Here is a 23,235-nt window from a genome sequence, read left to right on the forward strand (position 1 = left end):
GTTTTGTTTTTGCTTTTAAAGACAAACCTATTTAAAAACAAAACAATTTCCTTGGCAGGTGGGGGTAGTGTTGAATTACTGTGCTATAGAATAATACCTTACTGGGGAGAGGCTTTCTTATTTCAAGAATTCAGTTTCAGATTGTATTTGTTCTTGTTTGCTTCTCTTGCTGCAATGCGTGCATTTTCTGTCTTACCAGATAACAGAACTGTTGTATAAGGATGGACGTTATTGCCAAGAGCCTCCAGGACCAGCGGGTAGCGTTTCAATTTCGATGATTGTAACTTACCCACAAATCCATTCTTCTGTGTAATGATGGGCTAGAAGGGTTACAGCAGTAAACATTTTCTTTTTAAAAGTGAAATTTGAAAACATTTGGTTATAAATCTTTATATTGATAACCACAACATTTTGAGATCTCTGGGGTGTTTGGTTTTATCATCATAATTGTTTTGAAAGACAGGGTTGGAGGCTTTTTCCTGTTTAGACACTGAGGAAAATGCTTCTTACAGCACCTGTGAAAATAGGCTTAACGACCAGTCATTCTTAGTGTTTGTTATTTTAATGTTTTGGAGGTATAGTTAATTTTAAATGTATAAAATAGTAAACGAGATCTTTAGGTTTTTTTCCTACTTAAATATAATTTATTATCCAAAATACATTATTTTGACATTTAATGATTTTTGTTTTCCATATAATGAAGCCTAGAATATATGGTTTTCTTTAAGAAGGCACCCTTCTTGAAAGTTCACATTTTCTATCCTAGGTATTAACACATGGCCCTATACATTTTATGCTTGAACGCATAAGAAAATTGCTGTTGTTACAAAACATCTTTGTTAATCTTGGTTTTTCATTGGCTAATAGGCAGCTCTCCACAGGATTACTGTATCTGCTTATTAAAATTATTTAACTTTCTATACTCAACATTTGACAGTCGTTTCTAATTTTGTGTGTTCCCTAAATATGGCCCGCAAAAAAATTAGTGCAGAAATTTGTACAAGGCATTTATTTATGCTTCCTACTTGTGATTTGGACAGGAAAGGGGTAAGGCCTTGGGCAGGACCACTTCTGTCACAGAGTGGTGGAAAAAAATAGATTGAAGTAAGATTCAGTACTGAAAAGCTGTCACTCGGTCTGAAAATAATTAATATTCCTTTCACTCACCAGTTAGATATGTGCTCCCAAACCACGTAATCTCTATGCCTCAGTGATCAGTGTTGCCATTTCAGAGCCTCTCATCAGGGTGACATCTCACACCAAAATGATTTCTTATAAATTAATCTTGATAACATGACAGTCTCAGTAATTTTAGTGGAATGCTTTCTCTTGTTTTTTTCCACAGAAGCTGTTGGCTATTTTCTTTATAACTTGATTGACAGCATGAGTGACTCAGAGGTACAGGCCAAGGAGGAGCGTTTGAGACAATACTTCCATCAGCTGAAGGAGATGGTACCATTTCATTTTTTGCTATATAATGCCTGTCCTGTCTGACATGTATCTATTAGATTTGAAATTGCTGCTTTTAAGTACAACCAGACCACTTCTCAATGACATACACGAGTTGGAGACTTAAATTATGTCTGAGATAATTTCTGTTAGACAAATTTCAGTTTGGTTGTCTAAAACTCAGCCTGTTTTTGTTTTTTTCTTTCCTCCTTTCCCTTTGCACAGAATGTAAAAATTCCTGAAAATATCTACAGAGGCATTCGTAATCTACTGGATAGCTACCATGTTCCTGAATTGATTAAGGTGTGTGTGAAATAGTAATCAACTTTTTAAAATGCTTAATTTATATATAAAAGCATGTTAAAATTGTATTTAACTATGATGCTTTTGGCCAAAAACAGTTTACTTAAATGGCAACCATTAAAAGAAAGCTTTTCATTGATGGTTGGTGAATACTGTTTATATATTGAAGGATGTGTTTAAAATATTTATTACAATGGTTAATGAAGTATGAATAGAATTTCTGGAAGATTTTGAAAAGACGGAAAAATAGTAAAATGAGCTGAAGCTTTTGAAATTTGCTTTGGACATTTGCTAATATATTTTTCCATGTATTTTCTAATTCTAATTTAAATCTCAATTTTAGGATGTTAATATATTGGTTGAAAGAGAGAAGATAGACTCTAGAAAAGTAAGTAGGTTTTTTGAGTAGATTCTACATGCTATAACCACCACATTTAAAGAGAATTCTAGATTGTGTCCTTATAAAACCAGTGGTTCCTAACATTTTTGTCATCAGTATACATCTAAGAAGTTGGTAACAGCTATTCCCCATCTCAGACAAGTCAGCGGATCTAAGACATTTGCGTATGTATCCCAGGAGCGTCAAAAATCCCTGGAGTTCATCCACGGATCCCCAGATTAATGTCCTTGATAGCATTTATGACATCTAGTAAAGGTCAGCTTAAAGGGAAGAGTGACAAGGGGTGCATTTTCTTTTTGTAGTAAATTTCTTTCCTTTTCTTTCTGTTCCTGTAGACTACACAGCTGCCGTCCTCTGTTTTGGAGTCTACCCTTGAAAAACTAAAAGCTGAAAATCAACCTATAGGAGATGTCCTAAAGCAACTCATACTAGCGCTTTGTTCAGAAGAGGTAACATTTGTTTAAATATTTCAAATGTGCTATTAAGGTAAAAAAAAATTCTTTATAGATAAAAGTAAGCAAAGCCGAATATAATATTTATGATTTTCACAATTGATTATTATATGTCATGTGTGTGAAGAATGCAATTAAATGAAAGGTTAACTAATTTCAGCTACACCTTGAATGGCATGTTTTCAGGTTGCTGTAGTTTGTTTACGATAATCTGCGAAGTGAATGATAGTAACAGCTGTGATAGGTTTATCATACATGCCAAATGTCCTTTCAAGCCATGGCTCCGGTCTCTTATATCTAGATTGTCAAGCAACTGATACATGCAGTAGTCATTTGCAAGTCAAATATTACTGGGTTGTTAATGCAGGGATTGAAATTCCATTTTCCTGCTGGAAAAAAGCTCTTTCTGAGATAAAGGGTCTCTTGCCTTTTTTCAGCAGGCGTCCAGCTGTACTTTGTGTTCATTTTAGTGTGTGTGTATGCAATTTGTGGTATTTCACTAGACTTTTTCAGTTTCTAGTTCAATATGATTTAGTCATATGCCTGTGTTTTTAGGGGAAAAAACATAACTGACTTTAAGATTATAACATTATACTATTGAATTCTAAAATATTTTTTCACTTTGCTTGGATATTAAACTAGACTCTGAGGAACTTTGCCATGATATATATTTCTGTGTATGGAAATTGGACTGTGAGTAGGGGTTGGCTTGGTACATATTTAATTTGGACGTCTTTTTTATAGTACCTACAAAGCTAAAACATCAAATTTGGCACAGCAACTTGTTTTGCATTACATGTAACAAATCTTTTAAACCCTACATGCGTATCTTGCCTGCTTTTTGAAAGGTGAATAGAAACACAAAGGAGGAAGGTGAAGTTGGTAACATGGATCCATTTGTTTTTAAAGTGCTATTAACTTTTTCTACACTCGGAATGCTAAACCTAAAGATTGGACATTTTTACTTTTGTATCATTTCTTCTTTTTTACTTCTGTCCTTTATCTTAGAACATGCAAAAAGCTCTTGAATTGAAAGCAAAATATGAATCAGACATGGTTGTTGGTGGCTATGCCGCTTTAATAAATTTGTGCTGTCGACATGATAATGCAGAAGATGCATTGAACCTGAAACAAGAATTGTGAGTACCCTGGCACTGAAGCAAATCATCAGCATTTATGCTGATAGACAGTCCCTGATGGATCATATAAATTGAATATTACTCTTACAGAATGTAATTTTTAAAAATTCTTTTTTTGTCAGTGTTTTTAAAATTTCATAAAATGCCTCCCTTTGATTAATTATGGCTTGTTTTCAGCAAGGAGTCTTTGTTTAAGTATGATAAGACATCCTTAAAGCCAAGGTTTTTTCCCCACTGACTGTATAACTGCGTATCATAAAAGGGGTGATAGTAACTATTTTATAAGGCTTAACATTTCCCTTTCTCTACCGTAATGTGAACAACATTCTGTCCATTTCTCAGGTATCTTTAGTTTCCCATCCTGATAGAGTTATTAATTAAAAAATATGTCTTTTTGAGTATTTCAATGTTTATGACAAAGTTAGAATCACCTAAAGTGCTGTGAAGCAAAAGAGTTCCTTCATTTGTATCATTTGCAGATGGGGTGATGCAATATATGTGTAGTGGTAGATTTTTACTTCTTTTGTCACTTTGAATATAATTATTTGTGAATTTGCATATGGCTTCAAAAATAAACCTTCACTGAAATGTAGAGGCCTAAATAACAGTTCAGAACAACTGACGTGTTTTTGAAGAGGATAAAATGGCTATTGCAGTTCTTTTCACAGTCAACTTTTAACATAATATAAATGTGCCTTTAATTTTTAGTGACCGATTAAATTCATCTGCTGTCCTTGACACTGGCAAGTATGTAGGCCTTGTAAAAGTATTGGGAAAACATGGCAAGCTCCAAGGTAAGCCTCGGCACATAAAGGAAATATGTGATGCAAGTATCTTGCCACTGGAATAACATGCGAATTGATATTAATGGTATATCATGTCCTGCAAAGTGCTTGAACACTTTGCATACAAATTTGCATGTGAATCCATCCAGAGCTGCATGGACAGTGTAGGCCATTAGTTTTAATGGATTGGCAAGCTTGTCATTTACATTTGCACAGCTCAGTGCTTTTTGCATTTCTACAGCTAGCATTTTATTAGCATTGCTGTTTGGATTGAGTTTGAAGATCATGACTTATGGCACAATTTGCTGATGTGCCTGCACTAATGGCTTTGTTTTTGCTTAAGAACGTCTGAGGGCTGAACATAAAACCTATAAACATAACCTTTATTTAAGAATATGAATTTTGCTGTAGTCTTTGTCTTAACTTCTAATAACATTACCAAAAATATATACTTTAGTAAGTTTTTATTTAGGAGTTTTCAGAGAAAACCTCACTGATTATAAAGCTGATACGCATTCGCTAATTTTCTCATTGTTGAGATAATGCTAAGCCTAATTATTTACACTTGATAATATGTTCTTACTGTTGCTTGTTTCTTACATTTCTCTTTGGGTTTTATTTTGAAACTTCCTTTTTTAGCCTTCCTCTCTTTTATTTCTAGAGAAGATTTTTTTTTTTTTTAATTTTACAGTGAAAAATGTGTGGTGAAAATACTTGAACACTGGATTTTTTTAGGAAGTCTTTCTAACAGAGAAAACTCTATAAGGTTTAGCCTGCTTTTTTAAAATAACTTTTTGTGAAGCGGTCAAAACATTTTGTCTGTGCAATAATTAAGAACAACATTATAAAAATGCACTTATTCCATATCCTAAAATGTTTGTTTCTGCCTTCCTAATGAAGCTTAATGAATCTAATGTATTAACATGGAGTCTTTTGGAAAGCTTTCATTGGCTCTGCTTGGCTAATTAGTATCGACATAGCAAACAGGCCCTATCGGTATCAGACCATTAGTCTGGCTGTATATACAGTGTAAACACATCTTTATTATCTGGCCTCCTGACAAGCCATCTGCTGAAGAAACAATGATGTGATTTAGCAGATGTTAGCTCTGAACGATAAAAGCATCCATTTAGGAGGATCTTACAGCTATAGGGCAGACCGTACAGGGTTATGTGGTGCAGAGTGGGCACACAGTCCCTATCTATAATTTGTAGTCAAAGTTGCAGGGAAATGATAAAACCATGCTATTGTGGATTTATAATTGTAGTCTCGTTTAGAAATGCAAGTAGTAATTAACTTGAAATCGGCATTATACACTAGAATTTACATTCCTGCTGGGCTTGAAATGCTGTTTTAATAGCAGTTTGTTTTCCCTACATGAAATTACCTAAGGGTCTTTTGTGTTACTTCATTGTAGATGCTATTAACATTCTAAAGGAGATGAAAGAGAAGGATGTTGTTATCAAGGATGCAACAGTCTTGTCCTTTTTCCACATCCTAAATGGCGCAGCTTTAAGAGGTGAAACTGAAACAGTGAAACAGTTGCATGAAGCCATCATGACTCTAGGGTTAGCAAAACCATCCACTGCCTTAAGTTCCCCATTGGTCACTCTGTATCTGGAAAAGTAAGTTAATTGAATTTTGAATTTTAAATGTTGGCATTAAAATAATGAGTCTGATCATTTGGGGATTATATTTTGTCAGTACTCTGCTGCTTGGAAGCCTTGGAGGTTATTTGCCACGGAATAAGAGGACTTAATATGGACTGGTTGACCTTTAAAATGAGCAGCAACCCTGTGGTCCTGTGGGTTGCTTCTCAACGGAATGGTCTGTGTTGATTTTTTTTGTGGGGCGTGTGATGATATTACATGAAATTGAATCTAATTTTTCCCAGTTTGAGCCTTATAGGTGTTAATCATTAATATATAAGGAGGAAGGATTCTCTGGGGCTTTTGATTATGCATCATGACTGTCATTCAGGTAATAATGTAGCAGCATCCTCTTTTCTCCATGTCATACTTGATTTTAATAGCATGTGCCAATACAGTGACTCTAGCTTCCATTAATACTATAGAAGATGTCTCTGTGCCTTGAGGGAGGAAGATGAATTTTGTTGATACGATGAGGTTTATGGAGTTTGAAATTTTTTACATTTAAAATGCTCAAGTTGGTGCCCAATTTAAGATATTATTTGTAATGCAAATCATAATGGTCAACCCTACACTCTTGTAATGAGTGAAACATTTTAGTAAGACCATTAAGCACTCTTTATTATCTTCTTTTCTTTTTGCATTTGTTTTCCTTTTTTTTATTTTCCTAGATTTTTCTTCTTTGTCATCTTTTTCAAGGCTTAATGCAGTTTTTAATCTGCCTATTTTGTGATTGGGATTTCTGATTTTATTTATTTTACTTTATTTTAATTCCAGTGTAGTTAACATATAGAGTTATATTAGTTTCAGGTGTACAGTGTAGTGATTCAACACTTCTTATATTGCTGAGGGCTCATCAAGATAAATGTATGGGATTTTTCTGATTTTAGTATGGATGTGGCCCTGTCAATGCCAAGAGAAAAGTAAAAGATGTATCTTAATGGTTCTCATATTCTTCCCAAATTTCTGGTAGTTTTTCTTTATTTATTAGAGGGTATAATTAATTGAATATAATGAATGGTTTAGTATTGAATTTAAAATGGGAAATAAAAATCATCTCGGCTCCATGTTAGGAAATGTGGGTATACATATTTATACACACACAGATACATCCACATATATGTTTGATGAAATAATTTCTTTGCCATCCAATCGAAAAATAGTTTATCAAGTTAGATGATTGGCCAGATCTTAACCTCTACAATCTCAGCATTACATCCTTTTAAAGAAATAGTGATTCAGACAATTAGTGTGTTACTGAGTTCTCATGTTCACAGCCAACTTTATATAGAAATCCTATAATTAATATGCTTCCTACCAGAATTTTTTTGATTGCTTGAAAGACCCATCTCTGCAAATTGCATGTGGAGCTCTGCATAGGGATTTGAAAGAAATGGGCCCCGTGCCCAGAAGAATTAGGCCCTCCTCCACTACTGGGCAAAAATAAAATAATTAACAAATGAAAATGAGGCCATGGTAGAAAAGTATCTTACAAATAGAAATACTTTGAAGACAGAGAAGACAACGAAAGTTTTCTGAAAGAGGTCTGCAGATGGGGCTCATGAACCAAGGAGAGCTTACCCACAGGAAAATGAAAATATCATGGGATTCAGATGTTAACCTGCAGCATGCTCCGTGTTTCTGATTATAGAGTACAGTCAGAGATTTGTATGTCTCAGTAAAACATGGCTGGCCCTATTAATTGGGCTAGAGAAATCTAAATTAGTATCTTTTCTTTTATGATTTCTTAACTCCTTTCAGATACATCAAGAAATTATTACCTGCTGTTTTGATTTGCTTAGTCTTTTTTTGCTATCTTTGCTTTGCAAGGGCAATCTCCATGGCCGGATCTTTCAGTTTATCATAATAAAAAGGTTTTGTTGATTGTTATAGAGTCATGAGAATAATGAGGAGGAGATAAAGGAAATTTCATGTTTATAAAATAGCAGAAAACAGTAGTAGCACCTATAGTCTGGGATAAGTTGGGGGAAAAGTTGTCTTTGAAAACTTTGTTTCAGTTGTGTTTTCCCTAACTGATGGAAGATAAATGATTCAGAATCATGACGAATGCAGTACAAGGGTTAACTACACTAGCCTGCCAAAAAGTCCACGTGTACTTTATTTGATTAAATATGTTTACTCTTCAATAATATCATGTAATTGACCTCAGCAGGTATGAGCTCATCTGGAGAATGAGCCTTATTTATTCAGACTTGAGATAAAAGTATGAAATGCATTGCAGAACATCATACAAAATCTTCATCTTTTCGTTCAAAGACAAGCATCTTTTTGGAATGTCACTGCAAAATCTCTAAAGAGACTGTCACTTAAATATTATAATTCTGGGACAAATCCATGAAATTGGGTTTTTTAGAAAGATGATCTTTAAGATTCAGAAAGATCTTAATTTTGAGACTGACTTTTCCAGCAGTAAATAAAACACGGGAGAAAGTAATCCTGGGTCAGTTTGTTTGTTGGAAAATGTATAAAAAGCTTTGTGGTTGTGGAAAACATTACATTTTGTTTCTGTTTATTTGCAAAGGAAAATACAAAATAATAACAGGTTTGCAAAATTGTAAAGAAGTTGGTAAACTCATCTGTTTATTATCAGAAGGATACTTGTATTAAATGGAAAGATATGCACAGTTGAACAAAACTTTCATGTGTTTCATTTACGTTAGGATTATTGTATAAGCCACATGTCTACGTGTAGTCCAAATGAATGTTATTTTAAACATTTTTTTGGTAACTACTTAAAATTTTTTTTATTGAAATCGTACCTGATTCTGGAAGATATCTGGGTCCTCCATAATATGGAAGAAAAACATGCTTTAAAATAGGTTAAAAGAGCTTTTGATTAGTCTTTATGCTCTGGTAAAGGAAATAAAATTAATAAAATCTGGGCCATTAGGTTTAAAAGCATAAAAATATGTATGATGTAGTTTCAGATTCACTTGTTTTATAGCTTATCCATTTTGGTTTCATTGCATATGAAAAATATCTGAAGCTGTTTAACTGGATTATTTAGTGCAAATGATCAAAGAAGCTTTAATTTCTGCTTTCCATTAAGGACTTTTCTGTGCTGATTTGTGCTATAATCTGTATATGCCCACATGCATTTCATTTAAGTGAATCATGGACTTTGTATATTTAATCCTCCCAGAACTCTTGCTAAGTTAATCTTTAGTTCTTCATAAAGGTCACAATTTCTGTAAGATGAACCTATAATCATAAAAGTTTTAAAACTCACTGTAGCACTTTAAAATGTTATATAAATGGGAAATATACTTTTAAAAATGCTGGTTATTCTGTCATATACACTCCCCTTCAATTTTAGCATCTTCATTTGTACTGGATACTTTTATTATTCATGGGAATGCTTGCCTTCTAGAGTGAAACTCTTTATGTGCTGAAAGGAAATTAAGGAGGTTTGGCTCTTTTACTCCATTATTGCAATTAAGAATTTAGCATCATCAGTGCCAAAGGACAAAAGTGGTTCATTTGCCCTAGGGGGACAGGACAGTGATAAGATGATTTTTCGTCAAGGATCATTGGGTCGTAATTAAGTTACATTCATGGCTATTGCTTTTTGAAGGATGATTGGTAAATGACAGGCTTCATGTGCTTAGTACGGACAGTGTTCAGTAGGGTTTTTTCTGCCTCTGTCAGAAAATCCTGTTGAGCCTGATAATGTAAATGTGGCATTTTATTCTGAACAAAAGAGCAGGGAAATGAGCTATCTTGTCTAATCATTCAGTTGTTTAACACCGACTTCCAGTTTAGACTCAATTGGCTGGAAAGCACTTGACATGTGAAGTTAGTGCTGTTCGGAACGCATGTTTGAGTAAATTTTAAAGTAAGTGACAGCTAAATTGTACCTAGGGAAATTACAAAGCCTTCAACACAGTTAATTTTTTGGGGAGGATTAGTTGTAATTGCAACACCAGTCTCCTTGAAGATTCCTCATTTATAGATGATGAACAGAAAAAAAACATTTAGCTCTTTCAAAGCTGGTTCTCTTAACAGAATAATTTTTATGAAGACGCTTGTTTCTCTTGAATTGATTTCTCTCCACATTGAACAACTGCTTAAGATTTATGGAATAGTTTGTTTTTAGAGTGTTGAAGTGTTTTTTCCCATGTTTTAAACTTTTTTTCTCCCCCAAACTCCCCTTTTCTCTAGTGATTTCAGATTTTGAGAGCTTTTCAAGTCAGTGATCCCTTTAGGTAAATTGCCACTTCACTAACACTTTATGTATAATGTTGAAGCACTTTATTCCAATTAAAAATCAATATTTGTCATTTTTTTGTGGTTTAAATTAAGTATACTCTCTGGGTTGGAAAGTAAGTTACTCTAAGGAGATTAAGTTTGAAGCTACTGATAGGTGAATAGATAGTTGTCACTAGTCATTCTTGTTCTAACAGTACAGGATTGTGTGAAATGAATTTATGATTTTTATAGTTAGGTATGGTGAGGAATTTGACTTAGGAGTGCTTTGTTTCCTGGTATCTTTGAGTAGATATTTTTATGATCAGTGGATGCCTCATATGAATGTATGTCCAGTGTTTGTTTTTCTGTCAGTGACATTATAGCATACTTTAATTCCATTAATAATGACTAAAACTAAAGGTGGTATCAGATTTGCCATGTGAGCTTAAGCTTGCAGTTTTAGATGTTCCTCCATGAAATAATGCAAAATTACAGTTTGTAGTGGGGTATATATAGGGTCATGTTCCCTTAAAAAAGTGAATTGGAGATTGTAGAGTGTATTTTAATATGGGCCAAGTACATTCAAGTTAATAAGTAAAACTCTTAGTTGTAAATCTTTCTTTAAAAGATACATTTATTTGAGAGAGCGTGAGCGCGAGAGAGCACAAGTTGGGGGAGAGGAGAGAATCTCAAGTCGACTCTGTGTTGAGCATAGATCCTGATGTGGCGCTCTATCTCATAACCCTGAGATCATGACCTGAGCTGAAACCAAGAGTCGGACACACTTAACCAGCTGAGCCACCCAGGCACCCCAATAAATAAAACTCTCTTTTACCTGTTCAAATTACTTACTAGACTCAGCCTATGATATATATTTGTTCTTAAAATTTAGAATTACAGAATCTTCCTTTTTCCTGTTCTGCCTTCACAGACTCACAGAATTTTGATAAAGCTTATATTAATTTGCATCAATCAAAAAAAATTTTTAAATGATTGCTTATTAACATACATAGTTTCATTCATGAAAATTATTTTATATACACTTCATTGAAATATTTTGGGGAGGGTCTAGTCATTGAAAAAAAGTCATTAGTGGGTTTGCCTTTTTTTTTTTTTAGAGATACCAATATGTTATGGAGTTGGTTTTCTTTTAGCATTATTTGAGGTTTGTGAAAGCAGTGGCTAAATTTTTATCAGGAATGGGCTTAAAAATTTGTGACACATTTGTATATAAAGCTTTCAGAATGATGAATACATACTGAAGTAAGCATAGAATCGCAAGTTGTTTTGCATCCACAATTAATGTTATCAATAAGATTTCTTTAAAACATTACTGTTATTTTAGAGTAGGATTTTAAATCAAATGTTGTGTTTTAAAGTATATAAAGGAAGTCACAAAATCATCTTCGGTCACAGCACATAGAAGTACCCTGACTGGTAAAGTGTTGTCTAACATCTCGGATATAAAGCAGTTTCCACCTTTTTCCTTTGGATATTTTACTGTTCTTGCTGACTTCATCTTGCCTAGTAGAAGTGGTACTTTCACGTGATGATTTTCTCCGCCGGTCTGAAACATTTGAGTTGATGAAATCTAATAAGCTCAAATTCATAGAACCTCACATTAGAGAATTAGAACTGGGAGGGAACCCCCACAGGTTCCTTGAGTTCAGCCATTGTGATAATCTGCTTTTCATCACCACTTCTGAAATTTATCATATGGCTATAGCCGAGCTAGTACTTATCAAGTGGGATTGAAATTTAAAAGTCCTGTGAGTACATAACTATTTTCATAGCAGTGTCAATTTTAGATACTTTTTCATATTTTTCATTTTCATCACCCAAGTTTTTAAGCTTTAGTAGGAAAGATTAATGATGACATATTACATGAAAGATGGACATTTTTATCTCTTTTTAATATGACGTGATCCAAGCACAAGTCAGAATGTAGAAGATAGGGATTGAGAAGAAGGGACTGATTATTAGTTCATTTCTTTTTTTTTTTTCTCCCCAGTTCATTAGTTCATTTCTGTCGTCAGTCCACTTATCTATGAAATGTTTCATTATAGATTTCTAACTCATTTTGTTGGCAACCTGAGAGCAGTGACTGTAGTACTTAAAATTACTAACAAATATATGAATTATTTCCATTTTGCTATTCTTGTCTTTTCTGTTGTTGTTCTGAGCATGTATAATCTTCAGAAGCATATATTTGGAGACCAAAGACTATTAACATGTCTCTTTGATTGACAGAACAATTATTCATTCCTTTATTGATAGCTTTGACCTAATGTAGGGGAAATACAGTTGAGACATACTCTTCTAGTTTGGGAATTGATCTGAAAAAGCAGATCATACTCCTTTAAAAAAAATCAGTATGTGTTAGTTGTTCTCTTGAAAATATCGTAGTAGTTTTTCGTTAAATGGAATTGTAGAAGGCTAACAACCGAACCTGTGTCTGAAGCAAGGGGAAATACTGATTATATAAAGGTTTATATCATATGTGGTAGCTACTGTAGCATTTCTCTTGTATGACAGTAATCTAGCCTGCAACATCTACTTGCGGTTTTGAAATTAACCTGTAATTTAGTCTTCACCCCAAATGACAAAAATTCAAATGACTCTGTGGGGTGCCAGAAGATGCACTGTAAACAGGGCTTAGGAAGGGGATAAGGTAGAGCTCTGGCAGGATCGTCTCGCTTTCACTGTGTCAGTATTATTGCAATAAAATTAACACTTCTTCGTGGTATTTTCCTTTTAGTACAGCTTAAAATCTTAATCTAGATAAAATAGTAATTCAGTCTCAGGCAACATAACATTTGTATAATGGACCAAAATGTTAGGGCTTCAACAGAAATTTTAAAAATGCTTTCCTCCTCTTGAAAACGATTGCATGTGAGAGAAAGGTGTTTTCTCCGCAGAGCTTGTTAAGAACTGTCACTAATCATGTGTCTCTTTCTGTATTTCATACTTTCTTTTCAAAAATCTTTAATTTCTTATTCCACATCGCACCACCTTATTAGGTTAAACAGGCAACAGTGTTTTTGCTAGAGCATAATGTGTGAGTAGACAGAGTCAACTGAAAGTGGGAAGTGGGAAAGCAGTGCCTTCCTCTGTTTACCCTAATAGCTTTAGGCTAATTATTCAATCTTTACATGCCTTGATTTCCTCATCTATTTAAAAATAAAGGAGGGTGGCATGTAGAATTGGATCACATAACTTCTACAGTTTTTCCAAGGTCTTACGTATTTCTCATACTGTCATTTTCCTTTTAAAGGAAAAAGTAGTTTTTGAGGACTCACAAGAATGCATTTCCACACTCTTGTTTAATAAATTCTGACTTAATGAAAATATCTTTCTTTTAATTTGTTACCACAGAAGAGAACCTTTGACTTTACAGTGGGAAATAATTTTTTTTTAAGATTTTATTTTTAAGTAATCTCAACATGGGGCTTGCCTTCTAATGAGGGTTCTCCTAGAATTCACTGATCGATCTTAAGAATGTCTGAGTTTTTAGCCACAATAAGTTTCTGTATATATGAATCCTGAAATTATTTCCTCCTTGTCTGGAGAGGTGGCAGTATGAAAAATAGGATGATAAAGTTGAAAGTACTTGAAAATTCCTTGGTAGCTGCTGATAGACATTTCATAATGTTTCCCAAATCTAGAATTATTGAGGACTGTAAACACACATAAGTAGTTAGAAAAAATATTTGATAGTAGTCCTTGTGTTTTTAGAAATAATGTATTCTTATGACAACTTAACATATGAAATCAGATTTTTAAAAAAGATTTATTTAGAGAGAGCGTGTGGGTGCATGAGCATGAACGGAGGGGAGGGGCAGAGGGCAAGCAGACTCCCTGCTGAATGTGGATCCTGATGTGGGGGCTCGATCCCAGGACCCTGAGATCATGACCTGACCTGAAACCAAGTCAGACGCTCAACTGACTGAGCCACCCAGGCACCCCTGAAATCAGACTTTATTTATAATAGTCTCAGAGAATGCCTTTATTTATTTGGACTTTTTTTAAGAGTGCTATTTAGGGGCGCCTGGGTGGCTTAGTCGGTTTAGCATCCGATTCTTGATCTCAACTCAGGTCTTGATCTCAGAGTCATGAGTTCAAGCCCCATGTTGGGCTCCATGCCCAACTTTAAAAAAATAAAAATAAAAAGTGCTATTTAGCAAGTGAAATAATGAAAGATGAAGGAGGGAAAATAGGGAACTGTTAATGATGTCTGTACTCAGAACATTTATTTATACTATATAAGGATTGTCTTTTTCCATTTTGGCTTTTTTAAAGCTCAGTCGTGTACATTTTGACTGCTCGTTTTGTACCTCTAGATATATTTTATTCATTGTTCATATTTTGATGTTTCCAAGGGATGACTTAGGTGCTGCTCTTGAAGTCGCCATCGACTGCTATGCAAAGTATAAAGTATTACCAAGGATTCATGATATCTTATGTAAACTGATAGACAAAGGCGAGACTGATCTAATTCAGAAAGGTTGGTCACCTCCAGTATCTTGCTGTAGTTGTTTTTCTGTAGTTGTTTTTCCCTTCTTGCTTATTTAATCTCAGTGCATTGCTGTGAAGAGAAAATTTAACAGGAAGGGAAGCACATCCACGGGAACTTTGCTATATTTCTAAAGTAAAAAGGACAATGTCAGGTAGATTTTCAGTGCTGTCAGGTATCCTTGATTTTAATAACTGTTCATTTTGCAAACTTGCCTCTCTATTATTTTTTGCTCTACTTCTTGGTGATCTGCCTTGGTGAGGAGTTTTCCCCCTTTATCCTCACCAGTTCTCTTTGAAGCTAGTCTTAGGTACTTACTGTCATAAATGTATGCTGTTAGATAAAGAATGTGATGGAAAATTGGTTGACAGTGCTAGTCTTTAAGTTATTGTAAATATTTGTTTTAAAGTTTTCTTATTTGTCCAGAACTTCAAGTGATACTGTGTTTCTTTATATTTTTTCTTCTACTCTCTAGTAATGAACTTTGTGAGCCAAGAACAAGGTGAAATGACGATGCTATATGATCTCTTCTTCGCCTTCCTACAAACAGGAAATTACAAAGAGGCCAAGAAGATCATTGAGGTATGATTTTTAACTACAGTATTCTAATTGTACAGCTATTTAGACTCTTAATTGGAATATGTTTAAAAATTTTAACCTTTAATTACGGTTGTTCTGATTCATGTTAATATAATTCAGTCCCGATAATGGGGGCTGGAGGGGGGACTCGGCCAACTTCTTTATTGTATATAATTACAGTTCAGAAAAGGCAGCCTGGTTGTATATTGAATTTGTTTCCTCACTTTGTTAAATTCACTGTTATGTATCAAAATGATATTTGCATATTAAATCTTGGATTGTGGAACAATTAAATTAAACTGGCATTCCTGGGTGTAAAGTTGCTAATCCTCTTTGCCAAGGAATTCTTTGTTCTTAAAAGCAGTGGAATTTAATTTGCTGCAGACCATGCTCAGATTTATTTGTAATGCTTGTCTGCAAGTTAATCAGCCAAACAAGTGCCGTCTGCAACTGTTTGGCATTTAATTTAAAATTTCTTCTTCTTCTCCTTTTCTTTTTTTTTAAACTCTGGTAAGCAGCTTATGGGAAATGGTAGGTGACAAACCTGGCCTATTTAGGATTAGTGTATTGTATCTAGGCTTGATTGAAATTTTGCTTACTGAAATTGATAAGTCAAAGGGCAACTATAAAGTCTGTCCAAATTATGATTAACTTCACTATTAAACAGCTCTGTTTCCTCTAAATAAAACATTCCACAGAGGATAGATCCATTACCTTAAGAAAAATTATTTAATGTGAAATAAATAAAATATATATCAGTAATCCTGTTTCTGTCAGATCATGCTTTGCCATTATTACTCCATGTTTTTTTCCAAAAGTTCCCGTGGTAGATAGGACACAAAGGTGGTATTTGGCCTCCTTATTTGTGTATTGATGACTGCTTATCATGAAGTTGAAAATGTAGGCATACACCCCGAAAATTATTAGTTTCTCTTGATGTTTTTCAAAAAAGAGAGAAGTATGAAAAGGGAAGACTGTGAAATTGATTCAGAATGTTCTTCTTGGTCTATCTGTCTTACAACTCAGTCTGTCCTCCTGTCAGAGGGAAGTGGGACATGCTATCTTGGACAGGTACTTCTGTAGCTCAAGTAGTTTATTTATGTTCTCTAGAAAATAGTATAAATTCTTTCATTAAAAGTGCCTGGTGTATCTGAAAATGCGGGAAGCTGTCTGCTTTTTGAGTTCTGCTGCTCTGTATGCCTGGTATCAGTATTAGCAGGGCACTGATCAGAGGGGAAATGAAGCTCAGGTATTCACATAATAGTGACGAGAGGCTCTATAGTAGGAAATCATGTGTGTCTCGTTATGCGATAATCAAGACATAATAGGAAGAGCCAAAGGCATAAGAGTGAGCTCTCCTTTTGCCATCTACTTGCTAGTGTGGTAATGGACAGTTACTAAACCTTTTTAAGCTTCCTTCTCTATAAAAGGGAATATAGTATCTTTCTTTAAGATTCAATCACATAATGTATGTAAAGCAGCTTGCATGTTTCTGGATTATGGTAGTAATCAATAATATTAATTCTCTTTGCCCCTTAAAAGTAGGGATTGCGTTATCTGCTTTACCCCACATAATTCACAATATGATGCTTAAGCATAAAGGTACATGCTGTCACATGAATAGGCTAGAGAAAACTGCCTCTTAATTACTTTAAAGCTTTGCCAGTGCAACATCATTGAATGTAATCATTTAGGGATGCTGTCTACTGATGACAGAATTTTCATAGTGGATGTGTACAAAATTGCTTAAAGGATAAAGAATGGCTTTACAGAACCCCTGCGGTATTCTAGGGTAGGACAGCAGGTGTGTGATACATGGGAATATACTGAAGCACATTTCCAGTTTCTTTTTTTTTAATGGTTAGTTGGATTTGAATTGAGTGGGAACTTGCTTTTTTCACTATTAAAAGTCAAGACCTGGAATTCTCTCTTGTAGTTTTCTAAGGATTATTGAAAATATAAAGAGTAATAAAAAATAATAAACTATGGGGCGCCTGGGTGGCTCAGTCGTTAAGCGTCTGCCTTCGGCTCAGGTCATGATCCCAGGGTCCTGGGATCGAGCCCCGCATCGGGCTCCCTGCTCGGCGGGAAGCCTGCTTCTCCCTCTCCCACTCCCCCTGCTTGTGCTCGCTCTCTCGCTGTGTCTCTCTCTGTCAAATAAATAAATAAAATCTTTAAAAAAAAAAAAAATAATAATAATAATAAACTATGTATCAGCATGTGAAAGAATATTGTAAATGCTGAGCAACATTTTTTTATCATTCTCAAAAATGCAATAGTGTCTTATCAATGGGTAGATTTGCTAGGGTTGAGTTTCCAAAGCAAAATATAAAGTGAAGCTTCTTTGTATTTCAAGCACTGTGGGAGATAAGATAAGCCAGTCATAAAAAATGTTCACATTAAATGAAGAAAGAAGAGTCAGGATTCAGTGTGTAATAGGACTTGTGTTGTTTTTTAAATGAGCTGGTGTACATATATCGTGTATTATATATAATACATTTTTATTTTTATTTTTATCATTTTATTTATTTATTTTGATGGAGAGAGAGAGAGCGAGAGAGGGAACACAAGCAGGAGGAGTGGGAGAGGGAGAAGCAGGCTTCAAACTGAGCAAGGAGCCCGACGCAGGGTTCGATCCCAGGACCCTGGGACCATGACCCGAGCCGAAGGCAGATGCTTAACGACTGAGCCGCACAGGCGCCCCTATAATACATTTTTAATATTGTCTTACATTTTATTTCCATACATGGATTATTGCAGGAGAGTGGACTTACAGCTGCTATTCTACTTTATACCTTTCTGTATTTCCTGAGTTTTCTGTAATGAGCATATAAATTCTTATACTCAGAAAAAGTGTGTTCTTCCAAAAGAAAGAAAGAGAGAAAAGTGAATGAGACGAAGATTTACTAAAAGCGAATCAGACCAAGAGCTAATGTGAAGCTCCTTGAATGTGAGATTATTGTGTGAGAATAATTACTATATGAGACTGAGAAGTGTTAACTGCTATAAGAAAAGTATGAATACTTCTGAGAGTTCAAGGATGGAACTTATTCCCAGTGAAGGAAATTAGGCAAGACTTTCTGGAGGAAATGGAGCATGAAGTGGGGGTTGATGCATATGGTATTCTTTAACATTCGAGAGTTTGATAGGGCTGGGAAGAGTATTACAGGTATTAGAGGTCAAGCAAAGAAGTAGAAAGAGGAAATCTCTAAATAGTTCTTTTTCCCCAGCTTTATTGAGATATAATTGACGTAACATTGTGTCAGTTTAAGGTATACAGCGTGTTAATTTGATAACTTACATTTTACAAAATGATTATTGCAGTAGCATTAGTTAACACCTCACATAATTACCATTTCTTTTTTGTGATGAGAACATGTAGGATTTACTGTCTTAGTGGGGCACCTGGGTGGCTCAGTTGGTTAAGTGTCTGACTCTTGATTGCAGTTCAGGTCTTGATCTCAGGGTCAGGAGTTTAAGCCCAGCTTGGAGCACTTAAAAAAATATAGGTCAATATAATAGGTATATAGACATAAATATATGATATATAGATTTATTCTCTTAACTTTCAAGTATATAATATTGTTTCTCTTTATTATTAATAACTTTTTTTAAAAGTTTTATTTATTTAAGTAATCTCTGCACCCAATGTAGGGCTCAAACTCAAGACCCTGAGATCAAGAGTCACACACTCCTCTGATTGAGCCAGGCAGGCACCCTTGTAATATACTATCGTATATAATATATAATATAATAATATAATATAGTATAATATAGTATTGTTAACTGTAATCACCATGCTGTACGTTAGGTCCCCAGAACCGATTCATCTTATATGGGAAGTTTGTACCCTTTGACTAATATCTCCCCATTTCCCCTGAGCCCCTGGCAGACACCATTCTAGAAGTTTGGTTGTTTTAGATTTGACATATGAGATCATACTGTATCTGTCTTTTTCTGCCTGACATATTTCACTTAGCATAATACCCTCAAGGTCTATCCTGTTTGACCAGTTTCCCCTGCCTCCCTTCTTCCCTCCTTTCCTCTTTCCCTGCCTGTCTCCTTCTTCCCTCTCTCTCTTCCTTAATTCAATAATAAATAATTATTTTTTTAAGATTTTATTTATTTATGTCAGAGCGAGAGAGAGAGAGCACGAGCAGGCGGGAGAGGCCGAGGGAGAAGCTGACTCCCCACTAAGCAGGGAGCCCGACATGGGGCTCGATCCCAGGATTCTGGGATCATGATGCGAACCAAAGGCAGACACTTAACCAACTGAGCCACGCAGGCGCCCCAATAATAAATACTTACTGATGACATCTTACATCTTACAGTCTAGTCTTAGCGAAAGACCTTAAAAAAAAATGAATCTATATACTGCAGTAATTGCTGTAGAAAAGACCTATTGCAGATTTGATCTTTCTGAGGAAGTCATTTGGGATGAGAACTAAAGGATGAATTGGGGGCCAGCCACGTGGAGTGGAGGCAAAGCATTTCAGGTAGAGGGAACTCCCTGTGCAAAGGCCCTGAGGCAGGAAAGTGCTTCCATCTTTTATCTTTTTTCTGTCTCTTAGGACTCTTATCAGATAACACTCAAAGTGTCTGGTCCATTATTAAATACTTAATAAATGTTAGTTTTATTCCCTTCCTTCTATGTGACGGTCTTCCCTATATTGAAGTCAACCCTTTTGTCTCTCCTGCAGTCTCATCCTCTGCAGGGTAACTCTCCCTACCTAGATCCTCTCAGTGTTCTGCTGGCACATTCTGGAATGAAATTGAGGAAATGTTCACAACTTATTTTTACAAACTTACATAATATCAGGTCAATATTTTGTGAACTGTATTCTGTGTTGTACCAGTGATGATGATCAATGTGACTTTTTTCCCTTGTGACTAGATTCACGTAAAATTTACACATGTTCCTTTTTAAAATATGCCAAGTATGAAGACGCACTGTTAATCCCATTACTCATCTAATCATTTCTGCGGTTTTTCTATCCTTTATATAGTGCATATTTCTTTTATATATAATTGAAATAAACCAAACCATAGCTTCACCCTACATCACTGTTTCTGCATTCCATGCCTGTGTAATTGAGAACTCTTCTGATCATTATTTTTAATGACCACATCATTCCATAGTATAAGTGAACTAAAGTTTATTTGCCCATTTTTCTTTTGAGAAAAATTTTTACTTAAAAGAAATCATCATAACTCACATCTTAACCTATAGATATAGGTATATTTGGTTTTCAGATTATTTACTTAAGATCATTTCTTAGAAGTAAGTGAAATGTCATTACTGTTAAAGCCCCTGATGCATAAAGACAAATTTTGTTCTGTCCTTATAGGTGATACCTCTTCTGTGGTTCATCATAGCAGAGATTTGGTCTAAAGCCCAGGCCTCCTGTGGTTTAGTCCCATGCTCCTTCTGCTAGAAATTATGATACAATAAGATGGTATTTTTTTTCTTTCTTTCTTTTTTTTTTTTAACCAGGGTAATGCTGGCCTCATAGAATGAATTTGGAAGCTTTCCTTTCTCTTCTATTTTTTTTTTTTTTAAAGATTTTATTTATTTGATAGAGAGACACAGCGAGAGCAGGAACACAAGCAGGGGGAGTGGAAGAGGGAGAAGCAAGTTTCTCGCGGAGCAGGGAGCCCGATGTGGGGCCCGATCCCAGGACCCTGGGATCATGACCTGAGCCGAGGGCAGACGCTTAACGACTGAGCCACCCAGGCACCCCATCTCTTCTAATTTTTTTTGAATAGTTTGAGAAGAATAGGTATTCATTCTTCTTTAAACATTTGGTAGAATTCACCTGTGAAGCTGTCTGGTCCTGAACTTTTCTTTGTTAGGAGTACTTTGATTACTGATTTATTTTCATTGCTAGTGATTGATCTGTTCGAATTTTCTATTTCTTCCTGATTCAGCTTTGGAAGGTTATATATTTCTAGGAATTTTTTTTTTTTTTTTTTTTTTTAAAGATTTTATTTATTTATTTGACAGAGAGAGACACGAGAGAGGGAACACAAGCAGGGGGAGTGGGAGAGGGAGAAGCAGGCTTCCTGTGGAGCAGGGAGCCCGATGCGGGGCTCGATCCCAGGACCCTGGGATCATGACCTGAGCCGAAGGCAGACACTTAATGACTGAGCCACCCAGGCGCCCCTATTTCTAGGAATTTATGTTTCTTCTTGGTTGTCCAGTTTATTGGCATATAATAAGACGGTATTTTCTCACTTAAGAAAGGACTTTATTTTTCCAGGCAAGTATTTTTTAAGGTACTTCAGTCATCTCCCAGGAAGGAAGTGTTGCAAGGTCATTTAATAAATTAACATTGTTTGGATAATTCATTTTGTGTTTTAAGACTGGACATGAAGTCCAGGGAGGGATGATACATACAAGTATGAAAAGAGTTAAATTACGATATGAAATGTTAAATAACTATACTAAAGGTTTCCATAAAGAAATATTTATGTTTATTCTTAGCCCTTTGAGCAGTTGAGCAGTCATGTACTTAGTACCTGCCATGTGCCAGGGCCTGCTCAGTTTTCCAGGTACAAACACAAAGGTCTTTGAGTAAGAGTATAAGAGTCTGCTTTAAATTTGCTTAGCAGGGCGCCTGGGTGGCTCAGTCGGTCAAGCGGCTGCCTTCGGCTCGGGTCATGATCCTAGAGTCCCACATCAGGGAGCCCGCTTCTCCCTCTCCCTCTACCTGTCGCTCTCCCTGCTTGTGATTGCTCTGTCTCTCTCAAATAAATAAAATCTTTTTTAAAAAAATAAAATAAATTTGCTTAGCATTTCTCATTTCAGCCTTTTCCTTTGAGGTTCAAACTTAGATTAGAAGCTAAACAGTATAACTACTATTAGTTACACTTTTCTATTTCCAAATGGTTTTCATGTATATCTTCATAGGAGGTTCACAAAACAACTCTGAGAAATAATTAAGGCAGGAAACTTTAGTTCAGAGTGTCAGTATGGAGCTTGTTTAGTTAGTGGTAGTTACGGAATTTGAAATCGGGTCCTGATTCCACATTTTCTCTCAGTTCTCCTATATCATTCCTACCTCTGTGATCTTGCTCTCTTTTTTAAATTGAGATAAGATAGGGGTGCCTGGGTGGCTCAGTCGGTTAAGCATCTGCCTTCGGCTCAGGTCATTTTCCCAGGGTCCTGGGATCGAGCCCCGCATCGGGCTCTGCTCAGCAGGAGTCTGCTAACCTCTACCTCCCTCTACCACTCATACATGTGTGTGCGTGCACTCTCTCTCTCTCTCTCAAATAAATAAAATCTTTTCTAAGAAGTGAGATAAGATATAGCATCGTGTAAGTTTAAGGTATGCAATGTTTTAATTTGATGCCATTATATATTGCAATATGATCTCCATTGACCCCCTCAATATCTGAACCACCACCTTTCTCCAGAATTATTCTTTCTTGATTTTCTTTTTCCCTCTTTTTATCTGCTGTTACCCTTCCATCACATGGTAGCCAGAGTGAATTTGCTGTCTTCTCAGGAACAAAACCCTTCTTTTTATGGTTTTGTGTTTAGGACAAAAGTTTGGATTACAGTGATCTCCCAGTCTTTGTGGCTTTTCCCTTTGTTCTTTACTAGATCACATGTAAGGTTTTATCCTAATTTGCCTTTCTTAATAAGCCAGAATGGGTCTTATATATTCAGAAGGATTTTTAAAGCTATTTTTTCCCCTGATCTCCCAAATTTTAAGAGGCGTCAGTTCTCATGCTAATTTATACCCCTTCTCCCA

General features: G+C 35.4%; 1 protein-coding gene across 1 annotated transcript in view; it reads left to right on the forward strand.

Moving 5' to 3' along the window:
- The window catches only part of LRPPRC (leucine rich pentatricopeptide repeat containing), a 104,906-nt gene that overhangs the window by 46,165 nt on the left and 35,506 nt on the right, over positions 1-23,235 (forward strand). The window contains exons 16-25 of the mRNA XM_032411076.1: positions 200-257; positions 1,346-1,452; positions 1,675-1,752; positions 2,096-2,140; positions 2,488-2,601; positions 3,613-3,743; positions 4,452-4,537; positions 5,946-6,153; positions 14,766-14,890; positions 15,375-15,481. Coding sequence (XP_032266967.1) covers positions 200-257; positions 1,346-1,452; positions 1,675-1,752; positions 2,096-2,140; positions 2,488-2,601; positions 3,613-3,743; positions 4,452-4,537; positions 5,946-6,153; positions 14,766-14,890; positions 15,375-15,481 — 1,059 coding nt within the window. The remainder of the gene's footprint in view (positions 1-199; positions 258-1,345; positions 1,453-1,674; positions 1,753-2,095; positions 2,141-2,487; positions 2,602-3,612; positions 3,744-4,451; positions 4,538-5,945; positions 6,154-14,765; positions 14,891-15,374; positions 15,482-23,235) is intronic.

Source organism: Phoca vitulina, unplaced genomic scaffold (genome assembly GCF_004348235.1).
Source record: "Phoca vitulina isolate PV1807 unplaced genomic scaffold, GSC_HSeal_1.0 scaffold12, whole genome shotgun sequence".
Taxonomy (NCBI): Eukaryota; Metazoa; Chordata; class Mammalia; order Carnivora; family Phocidae; genus Phoca; species Phoca vitulina.